Genomic DNA, 27,944 nt, shown 5'->3' with positions numbered 1-27,944 from the left:
TGCAGTTTGTCTGCGTGGAGAGCCTCGTCACAGCTCTTGTGGACATGTACCCCACCATCTTCCGCAAGAAGAACCGCCGGGAGACCCTCATCCTGCTGGTCTCCGTCCTCTCCTATCTGGTCGGGTTGGTGATGCTCACAGAGGTATTTTGGGCTCAGACCACCTGTGTGGTGCCTGCTGGGTCCGAGTGCCTCCCTGGCAGAGACGGGGCTGGTGGGTGCTGGGGTCCGTGCTGGGGTCGAGAGCTTGTGGGTGAGCCCCAAAGTGCTGCACAGTGCCTGGGGGAGGCTGCCCTTCCCTCCCCGTGGTGTTCGCATTTTCCATGCCAGCCCTCACCCCTTGTGGCAGTCACTGACACTTCTCCTGCCAAGACTGATAATTTGAGCTCTTGGACGGCCCATATTTTGGGTATAGATTTATCTTTACGTGAGCCAAACCTTTACAGCTGCATCCTGTTGCGTTGTGAGGGGAGCGCCTTTGTCCTTCTTTTTTCTCCTGGATGGAGCTACGTGAGCACTTGGTGTAAGGAAATTTGGTGTGCCTGAGCGTGCCCACATCTATTACACTGATTTCATATATATTCCCCTTGTTGTGATTAATTGCCTGGGAGTTAAACTGTTCTGGTTTAAAAAAACCTTTAACTCGTGCTAGCACTTACGTGTGTGTGGATCAATGCTGGTACGGTGCTCTCTGCATCTTGTGTTTTCATTCGGGCGTAACTTTGACAAAGCTGCCTTCGACGTTGCACCTGCAGCTGCGTGCCTGGACTCGCCTTGCGGGCCCGTTCTGTGGGCAGCCTTGCGGACCTGGGCAGTGAAACAGCCTCTGGGCCCACAGCAGCAGCTGCTTGCAAAACTGCATGCACAGCTACTTCCCTCTGCAAATTAAGGTGGGGGGGGGGGGGGGGGGGGGGCGGGGCTAAAGTAAATTAGATTACTTGTGTCTCTAAAGGGGGTTTCTGCCCTCACTTCTAGCTACAAGGGCTGCTTTGTTTTGGCCTTCTCCTAAAATATCCCCCCGACCTCTGGCAGTCACTTGCCCTCCCCTGCCCTGCCCTGGAATGAAGGGCTGCAGAGACTCCTGAGGTGGCTGCACGTCTCCATCAGTCCTTGACCACAGGGGACATGGGCTTTGCTGTTGGCTTAAACCGTGTCCCAGAGAGAGGAAGGTGCCTCCGGCTCTGGGGAAGATGTTGAGTTTGTTTCCTGCTCTGGCTGGAGCTCTTTGCCTGTGCCTGATTCCTCTCCCCTCTCTCCCTCCTCACCTCGCCTCGCTGCCCGCTTGGCCCTTCCCAGGGTGGGATGTATGTCTTCCAGCTCTTTGATTACTATGCTGCCAGTGGCATGTGCCTGCTCTTTGTGGCCATCTTCGAGACTCTCTGCATCGCCTGGGTCTATGGTGAGTATGAACCAGCGTGGTCCCCAGCTCTGGTCTCTCAGGCTCTCGCTTGGTCCATCCTAAAAATGCTGGTCCGTAGCTTCTCTTGGCAATCGCTTTGCAGTGCAAGGCAGACCTCTAAACCCTTGCTCTGGTGCCTGTGGAATCAGCTGGCAGAGGCTTTCTCACAGCAACGCCCTGGGGGATCTGCTTGGCAGATATCCCCAGCATGTTCATATGTGCAGACCCAGGGCTGCTTTTGAGGCCCTCCTTTCTTGTGTGGACTTGGGGCTGTCTGGGAAATCTTTTCCCAACCTAAGTATAGGGGAATCTGAGACCCTCAAACAGTTTTGAGAGCTGTCTCTCCGCCTTGATATTCACAAGTGATGGGTAACACCTGGGTTTAGGTCCTAGCCTGAGAGATGCCACTGAGGGGTGGTCCCTGCTGACCCACCAGACTGTTCTGGGGGGCAAGAGGATGTTAGTCCGTGACAAAGACTGAAGCTGTCCACACTCCTGGTGAGCTCCGTGACTGGGCTGTTGGCTATGCTGAAGTTACTGCCTCCTTTTCTGGGGAGCACCCGAAGAGTGGTGGAGCAGGGCCCTGCTCACCATCCTCCCCTGGACATGCTGACCCCTCTGCCCTCCTTCCCTGGCAGCAGTGAGGCATCTTTCCCATCTTCCACAGGTGCTGAGCGTTTCTACGATAACATTGAAGATATGATCGGCTACCGGCCATGGCCCATCATCAAATACTGCTGGCTTTTCATCACCCCAGCAGTTTGCATGGTGAGAGCCCACAGGAACAGGAGCCATGGGGAGGGAGATGGGCAGAGCTGGGCGCCTCTGAGATATAGATACCCAACTATATACAGAGGGATGCGCGTATGTATAGGGGGTTATGTGACCTGTACATTGGGAGCCTGTTATTCTGTGTGTTTGTGGCTTTTGGGGCCTGGTGTGGGGCTAAACAAGGGGGAGAAGGGCCCAGCTCAGCAGTGACAACAGCATATGTTGGTGGGGCAAGCTCCTTGCTGCCTTGCCCAGTGCTGCACACGGGAGATGCCCCAGCACAACTTCCTTAACTGGTGTCTCCTCCGTTGCTGTCCTGGGGAGCTCTTTGTTACCATGAGGCTCTGCGCAGGTGTGGACTCACCAGGAAGACCTCTCTTGGCTAATGGTGTTGATTTTCTTGCTCTTTTTCTCTCGGTCTCTTCCACATTGCCAGGCAACCTTCCTATTTTCTCTCATCAAATACACCCCGCTGACCTACAACAAGAAGTATGTGTACCCGTGGTGGGGGGACACCCTGGGCTGGTTGCTGGCCCTCTCCTCCATGGTGTGCATCCCTCTCTGGATCGTCTACAAACTCTCCACCATCAAAGGCTCCCTCAGAGAGGTGAGGCTGGTGCTCTGGGATCAGGGCATGGGCTGTGCTTCTGTGTTGAAGTCCAGCCTAGCAAGGGGGATCATTTGTGTCTTGCAGGTTAATTAGCAGGGAGCCTAGAATAAATTGATTGAGTGAGTCCATTGCTACAACTGATTGCTGGTTTTATTAAGTTCTGCCTGGCTGGAGGGCTGCTCCAAGCTGGCTGTTGCCTCTTGGTGCCCTTTGTTTATTGCTTCTGTCTCTTTGCAAGCACTGTTAGGAAAAAGTTCATTAGATGGAGAGGATAAAAATGATCTCCAGTGCCTTGAGTCAATTTGGAGGCTGCCCTTGACTGAAGCGTGGGGACTTGCTCTGAGGAAGCTCCAGATCCCATGAGCGTTGCGGGCAGCTGAGTGTCAGCGGCCTGAGCCTGCCCAGCTCCTGGAGATGCTGTGATCCATTGCTGGCTGCCCTGAACATGCCTTGGGAGAGCCAGGGACCTGGCAAAGCAGACCTTGCTCCAGACAGGCATCCTGTCCCTGCATGGCTCACTGGAGGTTTCACAGACATCCTGGTAGCCCAGGATCCCACCTGTTCTCTACCTCCTGTAAGTGCTCAGGAATGGGTTGTGACAGCAATGGGCCCCTTATTCCCGTGTCCAGCACGGACAGGGAGGAGTGGACAAAGCTGCAGGAGCATAGCAAGGTCGACACTGCATGATGTAGAGGGTAGCCCCTTACGCACTTGCCGTCCCAGTCAGGGTCTCCCTTTGCAGTCTGCGCTGATGGATGGGATGACCTGGAGGCTCCTGGGCAGCAACCTGTCTTTGGACTACTTTCTAGCCCTGGCCTGGAGCAAACAGAGGACAGAGCTTTTCTACTGTCTCAGGTCTCATGTGTTCAGCGCTTGCCTTGGGACAAGTGGTTCAAAGATGAGTTTATCCCCTCAGTTTCTGAAGTGCTGACTGTCCTTTTTTGGGTCATCTCTGATGTTTAGGGACCAGCCCTGCCTGGCTGGCTGAATGATACCGATGAGTGGAAGGGGAGGGCCCAGGTCACCTTTCGTCCTTGCAGCTGTGTTCAATGCCTGCCTTTGCTTTCCAGAGGCTCCGCCAACTCACCTGCCCACTTGAGGACTTGCCTTCCAGGCTGGGCACAGGACAGCCCCTTCCCTCCACCAGAGCTGGCCTCCTGATGCTGACAGAGCTCGAATCTCATTGCTAGGACCAGTGTGGCTCTCCCTCCTTCCCCCCAGGACGGTTTCTATGCAGCCTTTACCACCTGTTGGCTAACACAAGGATTCTTCGCTCGCCAAGGAGAGAGGGATTTCTGGGCTGAGCTCCCATCCCTGGAAGATTCGAAGGGCTGAGGAAGAGGGCTGCCGTGGACATGGTCTGCGTGGAGTTAGCAATGCACCTTAATCCTCTCCCTGGAGAGGGCTCTGAAGCGGCAGATCAAGCACCGGTGCTCCTGAGCATCCTCAGCCTTCCGGTGGGCAGAATGGAAGGACTGATCCTGGAGTGGAGGGTGTTAGAGAGTCTCAGAGGTGTGGCTCCAGTGTGGACTTTGGGAGCTTCTCCATTCATTCCATTAAATCCTTGTTTTTTCCCTCTAGATCCACTCTGTCTCAGTTTTGTCTCACCAGCATCCCTTGCTCACAGCATGTTTGGTGGGATGTGCTGGGCATTCAGCTCTGGATCTCTGTTGCACTGGCACATATGGGAGAGTGGCCAGAGGAGAACAAGCTTGGTTAGGGTAGGGAGGAAAACGGGGAACACCATTTCGGAGGCCCCCACAAGCAGTAGGCCTGGGGTATGTAGGTGAAGTGGAGAGTGCAATGCCACCTTCTGCTGGAGCCACTGCCAGCTCCCAGCCAAAAGAGTCATCTGGCTGATGAGTCACTGGGCTATTCCCGGGGTCTGAGAGAAGCGCGTGGGTTTGTGTTTTCTTTGTGCGAGTGAAGGATCATGGGAAACTGTCCCTCGTCTCTGCAGATCTATGTCTTTTCTGTGCTGACTGCCTTCCAGGTCCTCTAGAGCGGGTCATTTTGGTTTTCCTGCCTATGGAAGAAGGGCTGTGTGGTTGCAGCAGTATCCGCATGTTATGTCAACAAACAGGGCCCCTCGTTTCCAGGCTGTTTGGGTAAAAAAAAAAAAAAAAAAAAAACCAACACCAAAATAAATTAAAAAAAAAATCAAAGAGCTTGTGTTTTAAGTGCTGTAGCCCCAGCATTCGAGGAGGGCAGCCAGAGGACACGCAGCCCCGGGAAGCTGGATGGCTCCCAGGAAAGCCTGAGGAAGCTGGAGCCCGGGCAGAGCTGAGCCAGCAGCCGGAGATGCTGGGCTGCCCGAAGCGCGCACGGACACCAGCCGGCACCGCGCTGCGGCCGGGGCTTGCGGTGCCGCGGGGGAAGAAGGAGGCGCAAATTCCGGCAATCCACGCCACTAGCCACAAGGTGGCCCCAGGACTTCACCTACGGCCGCCGCGCGGCGCCAGGGTCCCTTGCGGGGCGGGCTGGGGGGCGGTGGGCACCCTCGCAGCGGGGCCGAGATCCGCCCCCCCCCCCCCCCAACCCGCCTCCCCCGCTTCGGAAGATGCTCTGAGCTGGGTGGCTGTTTGGCTCTGCTCGCAGGGCCGGTGGCTGCCTGTTCACTAGCCATAGGGCCGGGGGCAAACATTTCCCCTGGGTCACAATGACCCGGGCGTTTTTTCCTCCGGTTGCCCATTTCGGTTTTCTCTGCAGACCGATGCCCTCCCCCAGGGAACGGTGACCCCAGTTGTGGCACATACTGGTTTAGCGTCCCGAGGACCTATAGGCAATGGCAAATTATTGGGCTTGGTTTTCCCCAGTTTAGCGTGCTTGGAGCCTGGTGACCTGAGATGGGAGACAGGTTGATGATGGAAAGGGGTCATGAGCTTTCACTCATACAGACTGTGAAACTCCGATGAGCACCAAGTGCTGGGGGGATTGCTGCTGGGAGGGTTTGTGATAGTGCAGATTTAACCTCGAAGACGGAGAGCCCACTGAGAGCCCCCTGGGGCTTCCTTGGCTCTGTTCTAGTGTAGCTGTAGAAACCTCATCTCATTTCCAACCTGTTTTCCCTTTTCGCAGTCTATTTTCCATGGGGGCTCTGGGGCAGGCCAGGTTCCTTTGCTAGGCTGTGTGTGCAACCATGGGTGAACTCCCCATGGTCAGCCCCGCACCTCCCCTATCAAAATCTCAGCCACGGGGTTTCTGCATGCCTCCCTCCCTACCTCTGGAGAATGCCGGGGATGCTGAAGGCATAGGGCTGGGGAGCGGGATGTCAGGGCTGAACTGGCTGTCACAGTTTTCCTGGGTAGCCTCAAAGTCTCAGAGCTCCAAATTCCCCAGCTGCCACAGCACTCCGTGGTGCTCATAAGCGAGCTGAGGGTAGGAAAGAGTTTAGAAACCCAGGGAAAGACATCCACAGTGTGATGGGGGATGGAGCCATCCAGCTGCCCTCTCACTTGGATATGGTACTGGCAGGTAGAAATTACTTCTAGAAATGAGAGAATGGAGTTCAATACAGAAGTTGTTTTTTTTTTTCCTGTTGGCTTTTTGTGTGAATCATATTAGAAGCTCCAGCAACAGATTTTTTTTTTTATTCATGTAATTCTAATCTTCAACAGAAGTATACTTTCATTTTCCAGTAATATCTGTAAGAGGTTTGGCCCACTGGGAAGATATTTTAACCCTAACAGAAAACAGTAATTGTCCATAGCTATCTCCAAAATATGGCTGACGTAGGAAATCTGCTCAGCTGCATGTAGGCAAAGTGGGAGTCTAATGAAAGGCTTGTGACTTGTTTTGTTTCAAAACAGTCTGGTGTCCAGTGAATTGGGCATGTGGTTTATTGATCTGGTTATATATGAGCCAGGAAACCTCCCAAGCCTGTGTTCTCGCATGACCCGATTGCTGTAAAGCTTTGGATGAGCTAGGCAGGCCAAATAAGCAAGAAAACCAAAGGTTTTGCTGGACATTCTTAAATGAATCAGTCTTATTTCTGATAAGACTTTAAGACAAAATATTGGAACCTGTGATGCCTGGCTTGAAATATGAATCAAGTATATTCTGTATTGTTCATTGTGAAGGTTGATGGACTAAATCTGAAATTAATATATTTGAAACTTCCAGGCACGACATTTTTCACAGAACTTTTTGAGACCCCATGGTTAGAGGGAATTTTGGTGAAATTTGGAATATGGTGATTTTGGCATGTGGTGATTGCTCGTGATTTGGAATATGGTGAAAGGGATTTCCATTGCATTCAAGATCAGCCCAGTACTCTTCTTGCAGTCTGTGGAATTTACTCCTATTCCTACCTTGTCCAGCGGGTAAGATGCTGATGTCCATTTAGAGAGGAGATGTGTGGTTGTTGGAAATTTCCCACCTTCAGAATCCAAAACCTGCAAGTTAGCCTGAGAATTCAACCCATTATTTTCAGGAAAATGGGGATGAGGTTAAAGACCCAGGTTTTTTCATGGGTTATATTTTGGTGGGTTTTTTTTTTTTTTTTTTTAGTTTCAAATGAGAAGTTCACATAAAAATAAAGAAGTCCCTGAGATTCTGCCCCAGATCGTTAGTGCTTGGAAAGGATGACTGACCTTTCTGCCCATCCGTCCGTGAAAACCAGGCTTTGCTTTTCCCATGCTGCGGTGCTTGTGTCAGTGGTGCCTGGGGAAGAGTCTCAGGTCCCTCATCAGTCCCCTGTTGACGCTGCCATCCTCCTCCATGGATGGAGATGCCCACATAGGGCAGGGGAGAGACTTCAGCTCTCAAGGATGGACCTGTGGAGCAGGATGCATCTGCTCCCGTGGGGAGCATCCTGAACCCTGGGGCTCACAGTGTGTTTGAACAGATGCCTTGAGAGGTCCTTCCTTTTTTCTACTAGTGATATACACGACAGTTTTCTGTGGCTACTGAAGAATCATGTTGTGTGAGTCGAGTTGCACTTTTCAGCGACAGGAAAGGTGGATGTGTTGGGAGAAGACAGGCCATGATGTATAAATGGAGAGAACAGAGTAAGATTAGCATTTTAACACGTGGGATACTAAATCCTGTGAAGCAGAGATCCCCAAATAATCTGCTAAGTGTGTCCTACAGGCCAGTGCAAATGAGCATATCCCTCAGAGCCGGGTGTTTGGCTGAGCCCTTGTCTGCTAATGTGGTTAGCAGCCTGCAGGAGGGGGATCTGCATGGTGCAGATAAGGGAAGCGCGTGTTGGGGAGCGGATTCGGGAAGTCATTACTTCTGAGAAGTTGCCAGTGACTTGGTTACCCACATCTCCATCTGACCTGTCCAGAGTCACATCTCTTTGGGCAGCAACATAAGCTTCTCTGTCCCTGCAGACAGACCTTGCCCTTTGCGTCCTCGTGACGAGGTGATTGCTGTCACAACGCACGTCCCACAGCAACAGGCTCAGCTGTCCTGGGGTAGCAGAGAGGGGAAAGCAGAAGCCACTAGGCATGTACCCATGTGTCCTCTGCCTGCCTTTTTTTCTGTGGTCCTCCCTGGTCTCTGATCAACAGCGAGCATTGCTGTTAGACTCAGAGAGGCTGATAGATCACAGATATCTCCCCAGCATCGCCAATCCTCCCTCCTGACCACTTTTATTGCCAACACTGGGCTCCTAAGCTCTTCGCCCTTGCCTCATCTTCTCCCCCACCGGCGATGCTGTGAGATAGGGGATGTCTCACCCAGCCTGTCCTTCTAAAGGTGGAGGCTCCTGAGAGCCTCTTCTTCTCCAGAAGCCCAGCGCAGGAGCGGTGCTGCAGCTGCCGGAGCCCATCGCGGTTCTGTGGGGCCTCGTTAGTGCTTGTTACTTGAGTTATGTTCACTTGTGATTAGTTATGGTGAAATTGTTGTAGGAAGTCACAGGCTTACTTAAGCAGAAATTAGCCATAAACATAAAAAAAAAATCATACGAATGCCTAGGGGAACCTCCTCTGCAAACACAGCATTCAGTCGGCGAGGCAAGTTCCCAACCACAGGAGCAGCAGTGCTGTGCCCGCGGGGGAATCGGTGTTTCTCCTGTTTTGTTAGTGAAGGTGCCAAAAGGTGGCATTATTCTGGACAAGCGAGGACAGTGGTGGCTTCTCCTGCAGGTGGCCCAGCCAGGGGGGCAGCCAGGGCTGCGGGCTTCTCTGTCTCCAACATCAAACCCCAGCGTCTGCCTCCCCTGGCCCCTAACATTCGGAAAGGAGAAGAACATTTTGGATTTGCACCAGGAGGGTGTCATGCTGACAGACTTCTCCCAGCAGCTGGGCTGGGGGGAAATGGACTTGTTTTGGCTTGAAGCTCTGTCTCGCTGGCTGTTGGGGGATGGAAGCGTCATGGGGCCCAAGGTTCACTGATGCTGGGCAGTGTGGCCCCGGCGTGGGCTGATGTTGGCAGCCTGGTGCTTAGGGCTGGCTCTTTGGCCGGCATGTTAGAGCTGGACGAAAGGGAGGAAATGGTGGGGAGGAATAATGGGAAAAACCAAAACATGCTCTGAGGAAAGAAACGGGAAGGGAAAAATGGAGGCAAGGGTGCACGGTCAGCTGGCAGATGGTGAGCGGGTTGAGGAGGAGGAGGAGACCTTTTTGGAGGTGCAGGATGTCTCTGAGGTTGGGGTCAGCCATCTATCAGGGCAAAGGCTGGTGTGGCAGGGTGAGTCTTGGTCTCCAGCTGCCCTGGGCATGGCAGGCTGAGGGAATCAGGTCATCGTGAGAAGGGTTTTCCCTCTCTGCTGACAGGAGGGGATGGAAACCCATGTGGCAGGCCCTGGGCTGGTGGCTGCATTGGGAGCAGGTCCCTCTGTATGGTGGGACAGCAGCACTTTCCCATTCCTCCTGTGCACCCTGAGTGTACTTGGGGCAGCCCTCTCCTACAAGGGCCAATTGCTCCTGCTGACCTGAGGTGGCTCCCAGAAAGCTCAGTGATATGGGGAAGCCCATCCCCATCACTTAGATCCTCAAGCCAGTGGGTTCAAAATGTCTGAAAACGACAAAGGCAGTCAAACCTCAGTCACTGGGCAGGGGGAGGACCAGCCATGTGGCAAGTCCATTGATGCCAAGGCAGGGGAGTATCTCAGAGCTCGAGGCCATGTGCAGGACCTACCTGTGAGAAGGCTGCTGGCCCTTTGACATGACAATGGGGCTTTCTCTTGTCTTGGTTTCCCTGCCTGCAAAATTGGATGCTGCAATCCCTTCCTTTGCAAAGCGCCTCGAGGTGCACTATGGGGAGGGCTATGGAGAGATGGGTGCTGCCGGTGTCAGAACCACACATGGCAGGGGGGGTGTCCCTGCTCTGAGAAGGGTTCATGCTGCCTGGGGAGGGGGTGCTTTGAATGTTTCCAGGATTTCTTGCAAGAAGTGCTTCCCTTTTGGGGACAGAGTATTTAAGAGCATCCTCACCCACGCTGTTCCCATCCCTGCTGCCTGCAGGGCTGCTTCTTCCCCCTCAGCTCCCTACGTATCCCTGTGTCAAGATGCTCTTCCTGGAGTTGTCATTGATCTCCCTCCCAGAAGCTCCCCAGGCTCATTCCCGCAAGTGTCTGACCTCTGTGCCAGCCTTGGTTGTGTCTCCTCTTGTTACACTTGCTCGTGAATCTGTGCCTTGCTGAAAATCCCTCTGCGAGCCCCCATGGGAAGCTGCCTCTGCCCGTGGCAATGGAGGAGGAACCCGTGCTGTGGGGAGACCCACAGACAGATTGCCATATCCTTTAGCAGCCCTGTCCCACCCGTGCAGCTGCACAGCCCAGGGTGCCTGCTCAGGGGCTGTCTCTGCCAGCAAAGGTGGCAATTAATGATCAGGAAGTACATGGCCCCTTCCCTTGCTCTCTCCCAGGATGGGGCTGAGTACAGTTCGTACACCCACAGCTGAACTGGTCAGAAGGCGATTTCTGGTTTTCAGTCTGGGCCATCAGACTAGCGCAATCCCTGACGTGGAGGCTGCCGCAGTGGGATAAACGTGCCCCATGCCTGTACCTGGGTTTAAAACCAGAGTGAATTATTGCCTGGTGGGAAACTCTGAAGCCTGAGTGTAACTTCTGGGCTGGAAAGCAGAAATAGCAGCTTTTTTCCCGCTGGAGAATGATTTTCACACATTGCTGGATAAAGTTTTCATTTAGGTTGACTTTCTTCTTGTTTTACCTTAATGTCACAGGTCATTTCCCATCTACAGTTCTGCAAAAAACCGTGATGTTCCTGTGAAACACTTCAGTGTGGATAAATCAAGTTTTTAGGTCAGCTCTGCTTACCTAGGCTTATCTCAATCCCCTTTTCATATCTGGATAACCTCTATTGCACCTTTTCCCCAGCTGTGCTGGGTCACACCAGTCCTCTGTGGCAGGACAGGCAGCGGCACTGTCCTTCATCCGTAGGGACGGAGGCAGTGCGGTGCCTGTGTTGCGCAGCCAGCACATGACGTTCACCTTGCAATCTTTCGGGACTTCAGAGAAAGCCACTAAAAGGCAAAAGTTGGAGCCTGGTGCCTCTGATGTTGATGCCAGGCCAGGCAAGGGAAGAATCAGCCTGTATTTCTTTGGGTATTGGACCAACCCGCTCAACCAGCCCAAGTGGCAGGTAAAAGCCAGGGCTTTGAAAAATGGCACATTTGGAAAGTTTAATCCTGGAAACAGAGTATGTTGTCTTTGGCTGCCTGTGAAGAGGCGCTGCCTGTGCTGGCTGCCACCCCAGCCCTCTGCCCTCTTGTCCGCATTGCCCGGCTGGGAGCTCTGGGATGGGGCTGGGTTGGCTCAGAGATCCCCAGCCCTGTGGGTGCCCCCCAATGCTCACCCAGAGCTCCTCTGCCCCGTCTTTGCACTGCCCAGCAGCGTGGGCTCAGACTGGCTGCCCCCAGTGTCAGCTGAGGTAGTAAATAAACACCCCCAAAGTAGAAGGAGATGTTTCCTTCTACTGCCTCCAGCGCTGGCTTCAGTGGTTTATCCTGAGGATCCCGCCAGGCACAAGGGTGACTCCCTTCACGCACAGCTCTAGCGTTTCTTGTCCTCAAGGCAATCTGGCATGCTCTATTGTCATCTGATTCACTGACTTCTGGCACCCATGGAGGATTTTTTTGAGACCACATTACAAACGGCCTCTATAGAGCCTGCAGGCACATAAACGTATCGCTTCCCCACTCTGTGGATGTGAGGGCTTTTGTCAGCTCCCAGGTTTCCCACTGAAGGGGCCAAGGAATGCTCATCTGATGAGCTCTGACACAGGCGAGCAGATTGGAGCGTGTGCTGGATGTGTCCTAGCTTCCATCCCACTTTGCTGCTGTGGGTACATGAAAAGGTCAATAAGAATTTGGCAGGCACATTCACAGACAAAGCAAAAGACAAAAGAGCAATAGCATTAAACATAACATTAAAAAAAAAATGAGCTGAACTATCTCGAGAAAAATGGTATAACTGGAATGCCTGCTGCTGGTGTTGGTCATGAGAAGCCCTGGAAAAGTGCGTCAGGGCTGAGGTGGATGCAAAGAAAGCTGCCAAGGCAAAGGCACAGAGGGAGTGCTCACTTCTAGTGAGCACACAGACACTGTAAAAATAGACTCTGGCAGTATCTCTCCCTGCTGCCAGAGCTCTCTCCTGTGAGCTGTGTTTGCACTCACAGAGTACGGCATAGGCACAGAGGGGTCTCTGTGAGCGCGGGACAAACGTTCCACCCCCTTTCTGCCTGTTGCTCCATTTGCCTGATGGTGTTGGTGAGCCTTGAGCTTGGCCATTGAAGGAGGTTTAGTGCTTTAGCGGTCCCTGGAGATGGACGTGATTTGTTCTGCACATTTGGGGTACATTTTTAAGGGATGCCACTATCCCATTAAAGTACTGGAGCCCCAGAGCAGTGGGGGCATGCAGCAGCCAGCCTGGGTCATGTCGCAGGGTCTGCAAGGGGCGAGCTCTCTCCTGCTGAGGTCAAGAGGACCTGGAGTTGCTCCACTGACTGCTGTGGTTGATCTTTGCAAACTTTGGGCCTTTACCCTGCCTGACCATAGCCCCTTTCTTTTTTTGTTTTCCTGTCAGGGCCCCAGTTCAAGGTCTGGAGAGGTTTATGTTGTAAGGGAGCTGGGGAGAAAGTTCTCCCGCCCCAACGCACCTCCCTTCCTGCCATCCCACCACCCACACATGAGCTGGGTGATAATTTGGTGGGGAAAGCTGGTGGAGGGGGAGGGACAGGAGGAGGAGAGAGGGGAGTCTTTGCCTTAACTTCTGCTGTATTTCTTTGGCACTCAGTGGATCACCTGTCTGGACTCCGGTGGGACGGGACGGGACAGGCTTGCCTGTGGGAGACCTGCGGTGGGTTCAGGTGAGTTGGGCGTTTGCTCATTGAGCAGATCTGGCTGGATGTGCGTGTCACGCTGGGATTGTTGGAGTCTACGGTCCTCCCACAGCCAGCTGCTGTGCGCCGGCTGCCTACCGTGCTCTGGGGGGTGGGCCAGCAAATTTGCAAGGGGAAAAACTTCCCAACGTTAAGCAAAGGAAGAGAGAGCTGGAGGATGGGGAGCGAATAATCAGTTTGGATCAAGCCAGGGAAGAGGTTTTTCTTTCAGTGGTTCCTATAGGAGAGGACAGGCAGCGATGCTGCTGGGGGCTGCCGGGAAGCTGCGGAGCAAAGGGATGCCTGAAGGATGTTTAATTGGTACTGAAGGCTGCGGCAGCAGAGAGAGAGAAATAAAAGGACTCAGACAGCAGAAAGATCAAGAGAGATGAGAGGGGGCCAGACAGGGGTGGGGATGGAGAGCAGTGATGGCTAGGTGATAATAGGTACAGGAGGAAAGGTGCTAGGAGTGAAGTAGGCTGTAGGCTTTTCACCTCCTGCAAACACGAGACAGTGACTCCCTCTCCTCCTGTGCTGCCCTGCAGAGGTGCTGGCCCCGGCGCATTGACTTGAGGGCTGCAGCTCTAAGAGATGTGTCTGGGAGTGTGCTCCTTGTTCTTCTTGTCTCAGAGGCTTCATCAGATTTGCTCCCGTGTCGGGGTGAGGCAGGGAGACAGCACAGTTTGTGCATGTGCCAAAACCTGGGGATCTGTGGGTATATTTGTGAGCAAACTCGGGCAGAACACGTGAGGGTTTCATAACACCCGATATGTGTATCCTTAAATCAACAGTGCTTTTAAAGTAATCACTGCTAATCAGGGCTTTCATCCAATGCCATTGGAAATGCCATTGGAAATGCCATTGCCCCAGTTTTTCTTCTTTGACAGCCGCTGATATGAGAGGCTGAACCTTGGACCTGACCTTTGCAGCTCTGCAACATCTCACCTTTGCTGGATTCATGGGTGCAGATGTGGTCCTTGCAGAGGGCAGGGTAACGAGCCCTGTGCCGTATCTCTACCTGCCCGTGCTCCCGGGCAGGGATATAGGAAGGTTTTGGTGCCCCAGGCTGGAGAGCAGATACCTCTCCTCTTGGAGGGTGCAGGTAGGATGCTGTCCCTGTTATGCCAGGTCCCCAGGACTGTGTGTGCATTGCGGCAGGTACAGCTAGGAAGGGGTTACAGCACTTTCAGAGTCATAGTCCACACGTGTCTCTGCCTGTCCCGATTTCCCATGCAGTGTCTTGTCCTGTGCACCAGCCGGAGATGGCTGAGCCTCCTTGGGTCAGCCAGGCAGATGCTGAGCCCGCGCCTGAGCGGGACGCGGGGTGCTGGGGTCCCTGCGCAGGGCTGGAGAGGGAGCTCGGTGCTGCGGGGAGGATTCCAGCAGGGAGCCCGTGCGGCATGGCCCTGCTGCTCCGTGATGGCTGCGCACGCATCTGTGCCCAGGCACTCTGCTCTGACAAGTAATCTGACGGCTCCCCTCCTCCTCTGTGCTGGGAGACGTAAGGTAACATTTCATGCCATAGCCTCACCTGCCTTTCGGAAGAGTTTTGCTTGATGAGTACTCTTCCCTCATGCTCCCCATCACTCGTCACTTCGACAGTGGGTGTCCCCAGGCTGTGCTTTTGGGAGGCTGAGCAGGGTGTTGCCTGGGGGTGTTTAGCTAGAAGTGCCTAGAGCAGTGTGATGCCAAATCTCCTGTGCCGTTGTCCCACCTCTGAATTGGAGACTTTTGGAGATATTGGCTCCCAGCGGCGCTGGCTCCTCTGCTCCACCGCCCCAAAGCGGCAACCCCAGGAGGGTGACTGCAAGGTTCAGATTTTAGGCATTGCAGGGATTAGGATGCATGGGGCCCTGCATGCACCTGCAAAAGCTAGTTTCTTTGCTGCCCACCCTTCCCTACTCCTCAACCTCCAGCCTCAGGATGGGCTGGATCAGCAACAGGCAGCTAAGCCTGTTGGGCTGTTGGGCTGGGGGCTGGCAGCCTCCCTTCCTTCACCTGACCTGCCCAGGACTACTCAGTAGCGTGCCTTGCTCTGTGAATTTGCTGCCCTGGTGGGGTGACAGCCACCATGTCCCCTCCTATGGACTCTGTCCTGTCCCTGGGGGGTACCTCTGGGCTGCACCGGAGGTCGCTGCCCTGCTGTGACCCTACTGCGCCTGTTTGCAGAGCGGGCACTGGAGCAGCGTGGTTGTCGTCCCCCCCGTGCCATTCACCTGCTCGGCTCCTCCAGCCAGCGATGGGAGCTGTGCTGTCCCCATGCTTTGGCTGTGCACAGGGAACTCTGAACAAGCTTGATGCAGCTGCAGGACTTCGCACAGACACCTCTGGCCACCAGATGGGTGGCTGTCGGGGCTCCAGCGGGGCTGGGACCAGACTGGCTCTGTGTCTGCAGCACTCCTGTCACTGTGATGCTCTGTAAGAAAGATGGGTCCTGCTGTGGTTGTGTGCTACGGGGCCTTTGCTATGTGGCAGCAGATACAGTCAGGCTATGGGACAAGTGAAGGTCTGGAGCATATCTCGTTTGCTGCAAAAGCAGTATCAGATTTCTGATCATATTTACACCCCGTTTACAGACTTCATAAGTCAGTCTTGATTTTTTTCTAGGCTGAAATAAGAAACCACCTCTGTGTCTCTGTAGCCCAGAGCGGGGATGGTGAGCCGCAGACCCTGAGCTGCAGACCCTGACAGAGACTGAACTGGCACTGAGAACAACAGCCTATACTGCTTTTAACAAGGGATTTGTCACTGGCCCTCAGGAACGTCCGGCCACCGTTAGGTATATGGGAGGCTCTCCTGTCCCGGCAGCAGAGGACAGAGCAGGAACCATTTGGTCCCCTCCTGACGTGGGGGTGTGTGCTCTGAAGGATAATGCTCAGTAATCTTTGCAGCTTGTAACACAGATGTACATGTCATTAGTAAACTCACAGTTGCTTCTTATCTCACTCTTGCTGGTGTCAATAAGCAGCAAACTCACTGACTGTGGAAGCGTTGCTCTTATTTCACGTTGGAGAAAATGTAAGCAGGATCTGATCCTTGTCACAATCTCTTGTGCCCCATGAACCTTGCTGAACAGATGCTTTGAGAATGCCCTGCAGCCCACACAACCTGGAAGTTAATTAGAAGGTGTAAAAAAGCCAACTAGCTTTCAACAGCTTGAAATGAGAGGCATTTTAATTTCTACTGTGGTCCCAGAGTTGATAATTTTTCTCTTGTTACATCTTTCCTTGCTTTTCTCCTTTTTGCAGCTGGAGTGAGCCATTCCGCAGCAGCATTCGGGTTGGGAAGCAGCCGTGGTTGAAGCAGCCATCCCTGCTCACGTAGCTGCTCTTAGATTGGCTGGAAAGCACTTACTTCTACGGCTAATATTTTCCTGTCCATCTTGCAGATACGACCTATTCCAGTAGCAGCCCCCACGCACTAATCTAACTGGGTTTGTTCTTTAGGCTGCACCTTGGCACTGCTGTTCCTCACTGAGCCTTGATTTTCTTTCTCTGCTCCCACAACCGCCCCCGCCTCCTGCCATCGAAATGCAACGCAGGATTTCGGCTGCCGACTAACTGCTGGCTCATCTTGTGCAACCGGAGGATTTTCTGCGTCCTCCTGCTCCTCCTTTTGTAACACAGCCCAGCCTGCTTGCTTTCTGATTCCTCCCTCGCCACATTAAATTGCAGTTTACGTGCTCGGTTGCTGCTTGTTTCAGAATGAAACCAAGAAATGTAAATGCAGCACAGCTGTCTGCAGCATCACCTGCAATTCTGCCTTCTGCAGCTCAGGCAGCACCTACGAGTGTCCAAAGGTGCATTAAAACTGTGCTTCCTTTTATAAGCATTATCGTCTGCTTTTTGATGACATCTCTGTTCGCTCTTGAGATAGTCCTCCTCTCATTTGCCTTAAGATAAAACAGCAGAAGAGGTCAAATGGAGGATGTTAACTTCCCAGCAGTAGGAGCTCCTGTGTGATAGCAGTAGGAGCTCCTGTGTGATGGCAGTCGGGAACAGGCAGCAGGTCTGTGGGAAGAAAAGCTTTAGAAGAATCTCTGAGGGCTTCTTCCTCTGCTGCCAAAACCCCAGGTGGCTTCTTTCTCTTCTCCCCCCTCCCCCGCTTCTTTCTCTTCTTTCTTCCTCTTCTTCCTTGTCTCACCTGAGCAGCCCTGAATAAGCCCTTTTTGCCCTGGGAGAGGTTGAGGGTACCACTGCATTTTGCTTTCAAAGGCCATTGTCATTCCCTTTTTCCTGCCTTACCCCTTTAGTGCCAGCTTGTTCCCAAATAAAGCCAACAAATGCTATTCTCCTGCACATCTGGCGACTGTCCATAGCACTTCAGAGGTGTCTTTGGCTTTCCTTGCCTTTTGTGGCCATACTTGAAGGATCGCACAGTGGTAGGTGTGGAACAAACACAGCCCAAAATTCATGACCAAGGGGAGATTGGGCTACCTCATTCAAATATTGAAGAAGGGAACTTTTTGGTGTGGTCTGTGTTTATGGCTGCCTGCTCTCTTTTCAGTGCCTGGGGGAATCCACGTGTATTCTTATTTTCTCAGCAATAAATCTCATGGGGGAAAATGTGACTGCCTCCATGCACCAAGCCCAGTACCAAGCCAGCGATTTCATACAGAGCTGCCTGTTGCACTGGGCAGAGGGGAAGCCCGCTCTTTCCTGTGGGAAGCCAACAGGCTGGGGGTCCTGTCTGTAAAGGGTACTTCAGCCCTGGAAAAAGGCACCTCCTCAAAGATTTGAGGGCTGAAAATACAGCAGGGCACCTCCAGAAGAGACTGGTAAGGTCTGAGGGAGCCGAGGAGGTGGTGGTGGTGGTGGCTGAGTGGGTTCAGGAGAAGGGAGTAGATTGCGGACTGTGTCAGGTGGCATCTTAACAAGGGGAAAAACTTTTTGGCAGAGTTAAAAAAGAGGCTGAGAACGAAGGAGTCAGAGGATTATTTTCTCCAAACTGTGGTGAAAGAACAGCAGAAAAAGTGAAGGCAGGCAGCAAGGGGCGGTGTCTTTTCTCCAAACTCGTGTATTGAGGAGAGAGGTGTCTGAAGGGAGAAGAGAATGTCTGCCCATCGGGAAGGATGTAACACAGTGGGTGGCTATGGCTGCTGTGGGAGACTCAAATTGTTCCTAGCTGGAAACTAGAAGTTAAATTTGAGTCCCCATCTGGCCTCAGAACAAATAGGGCAGGGGCACAGTAGGATAAGATGTTCAGGAAAAGAGCCAGGAGGTGTGTGAATAGGCTTTCTCCTAGAAACAGCAGGCAAAGCAGAGGAGGGAAGTAGTAGGGGTGTGTAGCGCTGTGCATCACTTTGTCTGGGAAGGGAGAAGCTGAAGTTCGTGGCATGAAGAGCCAAGACTTTGGGCACCAGTTTAATGTACCACCTGTTCCCAGTTGAAAAAGTATGATTGCAGAAGTGGGGTGCTTTCCCCCTTTTTAAAGTAGGAAAACGAAGTCACAATCACTTCATCTTCCCTGCTGGTTTGTATTTGTCCCATTCCTGTTCCCCATTGCAGCATCCCAGCTTCTGTCCTTCCTGTTGGCCTGTTCTGGAGTCAGAGGACAGGTCTGGGTATCCCTGGGCTGGAGGCTGGTGACAGGGTTGAGGCTGCGGGCTGGCACTCGGGGCGTTCCCTTGCTGGGGTTAGGTGGGAGGAGGTGACTCCCTCATTGCGATCTTCTCCTGCCACTGTGTGAACCTGGTCTAACACAAAACCAGTTAAAACATAAATATTAGTAGAAATCGTCTGGCTCTTGGATCCACCTTGCATTAAAAGAATAAAAGCAAAGAATTAGCTAAGACCTCTCCTGTCAGCTTCTCATGACATCCTCAATAAGCCCAGACTTAAGCGTCATTGTACTTGATAATGTGCCCTGGACTGCAGCAAATTGGAATGTGCCAAGGACTGTGGCAGATCAAACACGTTTCATTAAGTATGTGTTATTTTTTCGCTCACATTTGACAGTGCGTGGAGCTCTGCTCCTCTCAAAGATGAGGAGGCTGTGCTGCAGCATCTGAATGAACTGATTAGCCAGCTGGCAGGCCTTGCTGCAGGCAGGCAGTGGGGAAAGGAGCCTTGCCTGGGTTTCAGAAGCTGAGAAAAGACTGGCGGGAGGACCTGATGTTTCCGCCTCCCCATCCAACCCAGCAGGCGAGCTAAGTGACGGGGGCAAAGCTGGGACTGGGAAGACCTCTGTGCTGGTGAGCTGCTGGTGAGCTGCAGAGCTGCTAGCTCTGCGTCAGCCAGCATTTAGGGTGTGTGCCTTGATTTCTGGGTTGCACCACCTTCTTTAAATGTGGGGCTTGAGGTTTGTATAAGCCTGTTAGAGGAGTGATTCAGCAGCACACTCAAGGGTAGATCCACGTGTGCTGTAGTACATGGTCGGTTTGGGACAGCACAAGCCATACCAGTAAATAGGTGATTTCCGGCATATGGACCGTAAAAGGCAAGGGCTGGGGAAAAGAGGGAGGTTGATTTCTTAGTGCCCCGGTGCATCTGCTTTTGGCAGTGAAACTGGTTGTGCCCACATCGATTCTGCCCATCTGTAAGCCTTGCTTGGAAATAACTCTAAAACCTTCTCAAATTTAATAGGGGACCAGAATCTTTCTGCAATGTTTTTAAAGAGGCAGCTATATAGCCCAGCGGATGGTCTTTGCTGACCCTTGACTGCCCTCCTCCATGGTTTATGCTCCCCTGTTCTTGCTGCAGCCCCTCTTACTAAAGGCAGCGTTAATGCCTTGCATAGAATTCAGCCCTCTGCATTCAGAGTCAGTGGAAATCTGCTGCTGATTTCAAAGGGAATAGGATGAGCCCTCCAGCACGAAGGCAGATGGGGGAACAAAGACTGTTTTTGCCCTCGGCATTTAGAGAGCAATTGGTGTACTATACTGTGAGATCTGGTTTCCTTTCTTTACTTGAATGACAGAGGGAGGAAACAAGCCTTGTGCCAAAAACTGCTTGCTTTGCTGTGAGCATTCAATAAAAGTTTTCCTTTCATATGCAAGCATCTGTCTTTGCCCCAGGGCCTGATATATCCAGAGGGTTACCATTTAGGAAATAATTTTGTTTGCACTGGGCAACTTACAGAAACAAATGAGACACGGTGGTAATGATGCTGTCTTGTGTGGAGCAAGCACAAGAATGGCCAACCAGCTCCTGCTCCTGCTTCCCCCTTGCCTCACTGAAAGCTACGCCAAAACAACTGCCATGGTGTTTCTAGGCTACTGGGCCAGTTTGATGTTAGGACCACACTTGCGCTTATTCCCAGTAAGCTCACACGCCCTGGTAGTCCCTTGTCCCCATGAGATGGCTCATGCCCTGATGCTAGCCCAGAGGGAAATGACTGGAGAGAGACTAGGCACAAGGAGGGAGGGAATAGTTTGCCATCCCAGTCCTGATGCGCCATCCTGGTGCAAAAGGTTGATGGATAGATTTGGTGGTCCTATAAAGTAGAGGGCATCAAGTGTGGTGAGGTCTTGCTCATTGTGCTGACTGGGGGGGGTCCCTGGACTGAGCTACCTCCAGAGCCGTGCTTGGACTTTGCCTGGGAGAGAGCAAGCTGATGTGGTCTAGAGCAGATCTGGGGGCAGAAGGAGAGTTAAGTAGTGTGGGCGATGCAGATTCCTGTCCCTGCTGCTCCCTGGAGATAGGGATGTCCCCTTAGGAGGCGGAGGTAGTGATAGATAGGGTACAAAAAAAGCCCTATCAAATCACCAACAAAACAAATCTGTAAGTTAATGTGAAGGGACAAAAACCTGATTTCTTAGCACTCGCAGCTGGTGGGAATGGAAGCCTATAGCAGAGATGCTGCTGCTTTGCAAAAGCTTGTTTCCAGTGTAGTTTCCTAAGCCCAGCATGGAAATCTGTGTCCTTGCTGGTGCCAATCACTCCTTCAAAGGCCAGCTTCTGCTCAGTAATGCCACCAGCAAGATGTAGCTACAGTTAGGGTTTCCCTGGCACAGTTCATCAGCTACCCTGATCGTGTTAGATCTGTGCTTTCTGTCTGGACTCACCTGTGCATCCCTACCTTAGGTAATTCATTAGACCAAGCCTTTGAGGAGAATGTTTATAGCTAAGTCAAAGGGAGCTTTCTTTCTTCACACTTTAGTTTCTTCTCATAATCGAATGCCTGCAAACAGTATGAAAATGTTGTCAACAAGGAGAGTCAATCTGGTCTGTGTGAATTTTGGCTAAGTTTAAATTAACTAACCAATTAAAGGACTTCGTGTACGATAGAAAATTGTATCTTGTAACAAACAGCCACTAACTTTGCTTAATTAAGATGATGCTAAACGTAATTCAGGATGTAGTATAGACCAGAGAATGTCTTCCTTGTACCACCCCACGGGTCCAGCTGCACTCAAGGTGCCTCCTCCAACGGTGACTTCACTCTGTGTTTCCGTAGCTGGGCTTTTTCCTACTAACCTTCTCACTGAAATAGTTGAGCTTGCCTAATCTTAGTAATCTTGCCCAGACCTGAAACACCTCACAAGTATGAGGTCCTTTTTTTCATCTCAGGGGCGTTGTTTCCTCGCTCTGTATTCTTTGCAGGGTTGGGCATGGAGGGGGAGGTTTGTTATTTGTGCCTGGTTTGCTACTGAAGGGAGTCTCGGTCAAACAAACGCATATGTGTTTTGCTGAGGTGGGAGGCTGTATGGTAGTGTAACGTGGTGTCCAGGGGGTCAAAAACAGCACTCCTGACAATGCCTTGAAATAAGATGGTAGGTTGCCCATTCTCGTTCAGATTTAGTCTGCAACATTTCTATCCGGCTCTCTGAAACCGCTCCGGAAGGAGACATTTGCTGTATAAAGCACATGGGGAAGGGAAACTCCTGACCCTGTACGCTGCTTCAGCTCCAGCTCCTTTTCTCTTCCTCTGAACTGCCATTTCCAAAGCCCCAGCCAAGCTTCCAGCAGGGGTGGAGATGCAGAGCATTTAGTCAGCGTGCAGAAGGGCAGATGGAGGTACAGTAAGGCTGGTGGTCTGGGAAGAATGAGGAAGGGTGCTGTGGAGGAGAAGGGTGAATTCAGGGGTGAGCCCAGTAAAGGGATGATGCAGGTGGGTCCTTCTCAGCTGACCAGTCACCTTTTCTCTGTCCCTTCAGAATAGACCTTCTGTACCACAGACATAACTTGGGGAAAATGCTTCATCCTGACACTAAATTAGCCATTTTCCCAAGGATGAGCAGAACCTCATGGCGATACTAGGACCACATCCGTTGTGGTGACCGGACACCTCCCTCCTCTTCCCACCAACATGTTCCACAGCAGCTCCCTATGCTCTCTTTTTCCTCTGCCCCACAGAGCCATGACAAGAGCTGCGGCTAAGGAAGGAGAGCCCAATGGGGCCATCGCAGTTCCTGAAGAGATAAAAAAGGAGGAAATGGAAGAGAGAGGCCAGTGGAGTAGCAAAATGGAGTTTGTGCTGTCTGTGGCGGGGGAGATCATCGGTCTGGGTAATGTGTGGAGGTTCCCATACCTCTGCTACAAGAACGGTGGTGGTAAGTTCATGGCATACATGAGTTGTCCTAGGTCTGTAGGCACAACAAGAGATACACGCTTGCCTGGGCCCATTTCTCCTATGCCTCATGTGCCCCTACATGCACTCCCTTGCCCTCTCCTCCAGCAAGTTAGCTCCTGACAAAACCAAGAGGAACAGCACTGAGGAGTGAATCCAGTTCCCCAGCGGGTACTGTTTCTCAAAGCAGCTTTCCTGAGTTTGGATGCTGAATAGAACTTTAGTAACTCTTCAAGGCTCTTGGGCACCTCAAGAGACAGGTGGTCTTCCAAAACCATTAGAAAAGTGAGAGTGGTCAAAAAAGCCAGCAACAACCTCCTCCTACGTAATTCCCTTTTCCCACCCTCTGTGTCACCCGCAGCTCTCTCAGGTCCTTGTTACAGAGGAGGAAAGGCTTTGATGGTGCTGGTATCACTACCAAGGCCTGGAACTCTCTTCCTTGTGCCTGGGAGCCTGCTTCCTTCTCCAGGGCACTTGATCTCCCACCAGCTCCTCTCACAGAGCTGACTGCCCTGTCGTTATTAGAGAAACACACTATTTTATTGTATCAGCAGAACTCGATCAGTTCCAGAGATGAGGGAGGGTATCAGATACCTGATACTGAAGCACTTTGGCTTGTCATATAGATAAACATAAGACGGAAGGGCCATCTTTGAGAACATGCACGTGAAAGATTTTTCTCAGAGGACAGTAAGGACATTGCTACTTCTTCCTCAGGAACAGTTGTCCCAGTGTTCACTCCACTGTAAGGAAAATCCATCCCCAGGAAGAATTTGTTCCTTTTGCCCTTTGTTTCTTGCATGACTCCTTTTCCAATAGCACTGCAACAAGATCATTAAATGGTTAAATATTAAACATTTTCATAACAATAAAATGAAACTGGGAAAGAGGAAGGGAATAATTGAGCATCACTAACTTTTTCTTGGTGAATCAAAATCTAACTTTATAAAAGAAAAGGAGGAATAATAAATTACGTGTCAAATACAGCAATAACTTCTCTTTTTCCCTTGTTCTCTAGAGACACCTTGAAATAACAGTTTGGAACTTGCATATTCCCCCCACTTTAAAATTCCTTTCTCTGCAGACCATGCCACAAAAGGCCTTTCTTTCCCAAGGTGCTGTGAGCTGTCACCAATGGATGAGTGATTCAGCTGTTTGTCATCCCAGGACTACCAAATTCCTGTCCCCTGTGCTGTTGTTGGAGTTTATCTAAATCAAGCAGGAGTCAATACAATGTCTCCTCTGAACAAAACGGGTGTTGTATAAGAGGATGGTTAAAGAAAACGGAAGTTTTTCTTGAACCTGGGATGGCTTTTAGCAGATCCTCCAGTCTCCTTCTCTGAGGTTTTGATGATAGGCACTGGAGGCACCAAAAGCAGGTCAGACTGGCATGGGTTAGTAAACACTGGTGGTGCATCTGATTGAACAGCCCATTCTGCAGTGACAGTTTGAGAAAGAAGTTGTGGTTTTGGCATGGAAAATTCCTTCCTCAGCTCAGATGATATCTTTGCATAGTTTATGCCTATCGTATCCGGTTCAGTAGTCCTTGCAATTTGTATGCTAATTAGTGTAAGTGAAAAGGCTACTTTTGTTCATTTTAGATATCTATTGAATAACTTTTTTTTTATTATTTTTATTTAAATTAAACTACTCTGGAACATCTAAGGTTGAGATTCAGAAGCCAACAAGGCTAGGCTTGGGAAAGATTAGGCTGGGAGAGTCCTTTCCTCACAGCTCACACACTGTCATTGCAGAAAGTATTCTACTACTGTAGAAGGCACACCTCTCTCTAGTGCTCTAGGGAACCAGACGGCCAACAAACTCGTACGGGACAAGGCACTGTCTTTCCCATGACACTCAACGATATTGTTACCACTGGAGAAGTCCTTGAAATTGCAAAATAGACATTTTCCACTTACAAATTCCCACACATACACTCCAACCCAAACTGGAGACTGCTGTCTTATCACCTTTCTCCACTTCCAGATGTAGTGAGATGGTTATAAAGCTGTAAAGACAGATGTCATAAAAATGCTATGCTAACTTACTGTAAAGCAACTGAGCGTAAACTTATCTATGGTTGCACTTTCAAATCTGATCTAATTGCTCAGCATCCTAAACTTGTTGACTTGTCAGGAAAGAAGGTCTGGTTTTGGGGGCCCTTCTCCGGGCTGAGTCTCCTCCAGTGGAGCAGCAAACTGGGAGGAGACCACAACTGGAGTTTCAGCTCATAACTGCTCTGGGAAAGTTTAGAAACGCAAGACAATAGAGGTGTAAAAAATCCCTCGTTACTCAGGGACCAAAATGGCTCAACCTCTGGGACAAACGATATCAGAGGAGAGGGTCTGGGACCTGCTGAAAGGCTCATCTGCGTGCAGGATAATAAAGCCGTCTTGCAGATTTGGCATGCAGATAGATGTCTTGCGGCACCAAAAGCAGCAGCTGCCTCTAGTTTAGCATATGCTGTTCCCATTCCTTGCTCTGCAAACCTGGACCTGGGCTGTGAACCAGCCTCCCTCCCTCTAGCCCCGGCTCCCCTGCAGCTACGGCACAGCTGTGTTTAGGGGAGATCTGGATGTTGCTTTTTATTGTAATGTTGTTGGCTTAAAAACAAGGGGAATTGTTCCTAGTTGCTAATTGTCATGGGAAGGAATTTCACTGCTAGTGCCTGTGCTGGCAGGGGAGGAGAGGGCCTGGGGGACAATGTCTGGCTGGGCTGAGAAAGGGGCCCTCATCTTGGTTGCAAACAGATGAAGATGCTCTCCAGGCACTGTCGGTGGGAGACGCTCATGACCTCTATGGGACGGCAAGACCTCGACAGTTGTTCCAGCGAGGAAGGCAGTCACCTTGGCCTGTTTGGAAGGGAGCAAAAGTGTGAAAACCTACAGTAATTGTGGAGAGAAAGACTGTGAGATGATAGAAGGAAGGTCAGCAGTGAAACTGAGATCTCAGGAGCAGTTTTGAGCAGAACAAGAAAAGTATTGGGTGTTTTGGTTCGGCAGCAGAACTGAAAAGAAGGGGAAAATAGTTCAGGCGGCTGAACAGGGCATAACACTTGTTTTGTTTTGTTTTGCTTGTCTTTTCTGATGTATTGGTTTTGTTGGTCATTGTTTCTGGAAAAAAACCTGCTCTCTCTCCCCTTCCTCTTCCATTTTATCAATTGTTAATCTGAAAGCTATTTAAGGCTGATTTATTTTAATCTATATTTTAATAAAAAAATTGAATTTGAAGAGAGAATTTAAACTTTTCCTTTTTGAAAATGCTGGAAAGATCCTCTGTTGCCCTCCCACTATTTCCATTCTTTTGGTGCAAACTGCTTTACCCTTCCCCTACATCCATTCTTTTGTTGCAAATTGCTTTTCAAATTTCACGTGAAATAAGTCGCAAGCAAATTTATGTCCTGGGAAATTTATGTCTTACCAAGAAATGTCACCAGCCTCCAGGTTTGTATCCTCTGGGCAAGTGGGAGTTTTGCTGTGACTCCTGGGGAAAGCAGAACAAATGTGGTTATGTGAAACAAGGACTCCTTTCGCTTTGCCCGACTCCGGCTGAGAGCTAGAACAAGGTCAGGAGAGCGAAGCAGGGAGAACTTCTCCAGCGCTGTCTTCCCCCCCACCACTCCTGCCGCGGCTCTGCTACTCCTTACCTCCAGGTTGTGGCCAAGACCAAACTCAGAAGTACTGCAGTAGCACAAGACAGACCATGCTTGTATTTTTTTCCAAGAAATTATGGTGTTGGAGACCTTAGTTTTGTTTTGTTTTTTTTTTTAGCAGAGGTTGCACAGTTAATTCGCAGAAATATTTGTGTTTGTTTAGCTGAGTCCAGTTGTGGCCCCAGGTACCTGGCAAGGGGTGATGAGGGTAGGGTTTTAAAGAGGTTCCTGAGGCAGCATCTCACCCCTCTCTGCAGGAGCCTTCCTCATCCCTTACCTCATCTTCCTCTTCACCTGCGGGATCCCCCTGTTCTTCCTGGAGACGGCGCTGGGGCAGTACACCAGCCAGGGAGGGGTCACTGCCTGGAGGAAGATCTGTCCCATCTTTGAAGGTGAGTCAAATTACAGGAATTGCTGGCAACGCTTTCTAACAATTAGTGACTCAGAGCCTTTTTTGGAAAAGTTATTCTGTTTATGTCTTTCTCCTTCATTCTCCCGCCCTCCCTTCCTCTCTCTCCCAGCTTTGCTATGCCTCCTGGTGACTGCCGTGTGTGCAGGGGCAGTGCACTGACCTCCCCCCGCCCCCCGTAGGTGACTGAGGGCATGTGGTGCTGGCTGGGGGCTGTGCTGGGCCACCTGAGCCACCAGCTCTGCTTCGAGACGCTCAGAGTCAGGGAGAGAGAAGCAGCACGATGGCCAGCAAGAAGGGGGAGGATGATGGAAGTGTCAATATACAAACACTTGCACATAATCCAGGACAAATACAGAAGAGAGAAGAGGATGAGGAAGGCTGGCTGGCTGATGGCGCTTCCCCTGCCCATCGCTGTGCTCGGAGCTGCTGTGGCAGGCTGGTGTCCTGCAAACTGGGGGAATCACGCTCCACGCACTGGTCTGACAGCCTGGAAATAGGCTGGGTTGTGGTTAAGGCACAGGTATAAGAACCAGGACTCCTGGGGCTCTGCGAAAAGTTGTTTAATGGCCTTAATATGTTGAGGAATCTAATGTCCACAATTCTCCCATCCAAAGGAGACCTTATTATTACCCCAGCTTTGCAGACAGAGACACTTGTGCTCAGGCAGATTAAAGGCCTGGTTAGTTTGCTCAAGTACAGACGTGCCATGCTTTTTGAAACTCCCTGGGGAGTCTGGGACCTCCTGAGCTGGAGACCCCTGGGCTCTGGCACACAGCCTGGAGGACAGCAGTGGCATTTCTTTCAAGGCTACAGCTGGCTTCCCTGCAGGACTGGCAGTGTAATGCAGTGGCATGGTAGCGGTCAGAAAAAAGTTTTCCCACCAGCAAAAGGTTTTCTCTCTGTTCCACCATATCTAGAGATACCAACAATGTTTCCTGTCTGCATGCACACCCTCAAAATCCTTTTGTTTTCTCTTGCCCTATTCTCTAGTGAGCCATGTTGTTGGTGTTGCACCCTTCTTACCATGGCATGGTCCATGTCTTTGTTTGTGATTGAGCCAGACGTTGGGAGTTGGTTGGCAGCCCCATCCTCACTTCCTTTGCTTTCCTTCACAGGAATTGGATATGCCTCACAAGTCATCGAGTGCTATCTGAATATCTACTACATCGTCATCCTGTCTTGGGCACTCTTCTACCTCTTCAGCTCCTTCACCACAGTGCTACCATGGGCTAACTGCAATAACCCCTGGAACTCAGGTACACCTTCCCTTGGTCAGCTTCCAACGCTTACCTAATTGGCAGG

General features: G+C 51.2%; 2 protein-coding genes across 4 annotated transcripts in view; both read left to right on the top strand.

Moving 5' to 3' along the window:
• Nucleotides 1-4,358, top strand: part of LOC141742172 (sodium- and chloride-dependent GABA transporter 2-like) — a 39,025-nt gene extending 34,667 nt beyond the window's left edge. For both annotated transcript variants that reach the window (XM_074583795.1, XM_074583787.1), the window contains 5 exons: nt 6-143; nt 1,296-1,398; nt 2,066-2,166; nt 2,606-2,776; nt 3,850-4,358. In XM_074583795.1, the coding sequence (XP_074439896.1) occupies nt 6-143; nt 1,296-1,398; nt 2,066-2,166; nt 2,606-2,776; nt 3,850-3,969 (633 nt within the window). In that variant the 3' untranslated portion in view covers nt 3,970-4,358. The remainder of the gene's footprint in view (nt 1-5; nt 144-1,295; nt 1,399-2,065; nt 2,167-2,605; nt 2,777-3,849) is intronic.
• Nucleotides 4,359-12,934: 8,576 nt separating this feature from the next.
• Nucleotides 12,935-27,944, top strand: part of LOC141742156 (sodium- and chloride-dependent betaine transporter-like) — a 44,136-nt gene continuing 29,126 nt past the window's right edge. For both annotated transcript variants that reach the window (XM_074583733.1, XM_074583722.1), the window contains exons 1-4: nt 12,935-13,056; nt 22,365-22,561; nt 26,488-26,622; nt 27,758-27,898. In XM_074583733.1, the coding sequence (XP_074439834.1) occupies nt 22,369-22,561; nt 26,488-26,622; nt 27,758-27,898 (469 nt within the window). In that variant the 5' untranslated portion in view covers nt 12,935-13,056; nt 22,365-22,368. The remainder of the gene's footprint in view (nt 13,057-22,364; nt 22,562-26,487; nt 26,623-27,757; nt 27,899-27,944) is intronic.

The sequence above is a fragment of the Larus michahellis genome, chromosome 1 (genome assembly GCF_964199755.1).
Source record: "Larus michahellis chromosome 1, bLarMic1.1, whole genome shotgun sequence".
Classification (NCBI taxonomy): domain Eukaryota; kingdom Metazoa; phylum Chordata; class Aves; order Charadriiformes; family Laridae; genus Larus; species Larus michahellis.
Note: the sequence above shows the minus strand (reverse complement) of the source record. Positions and strands in the feature narration are given on the sequence as shown.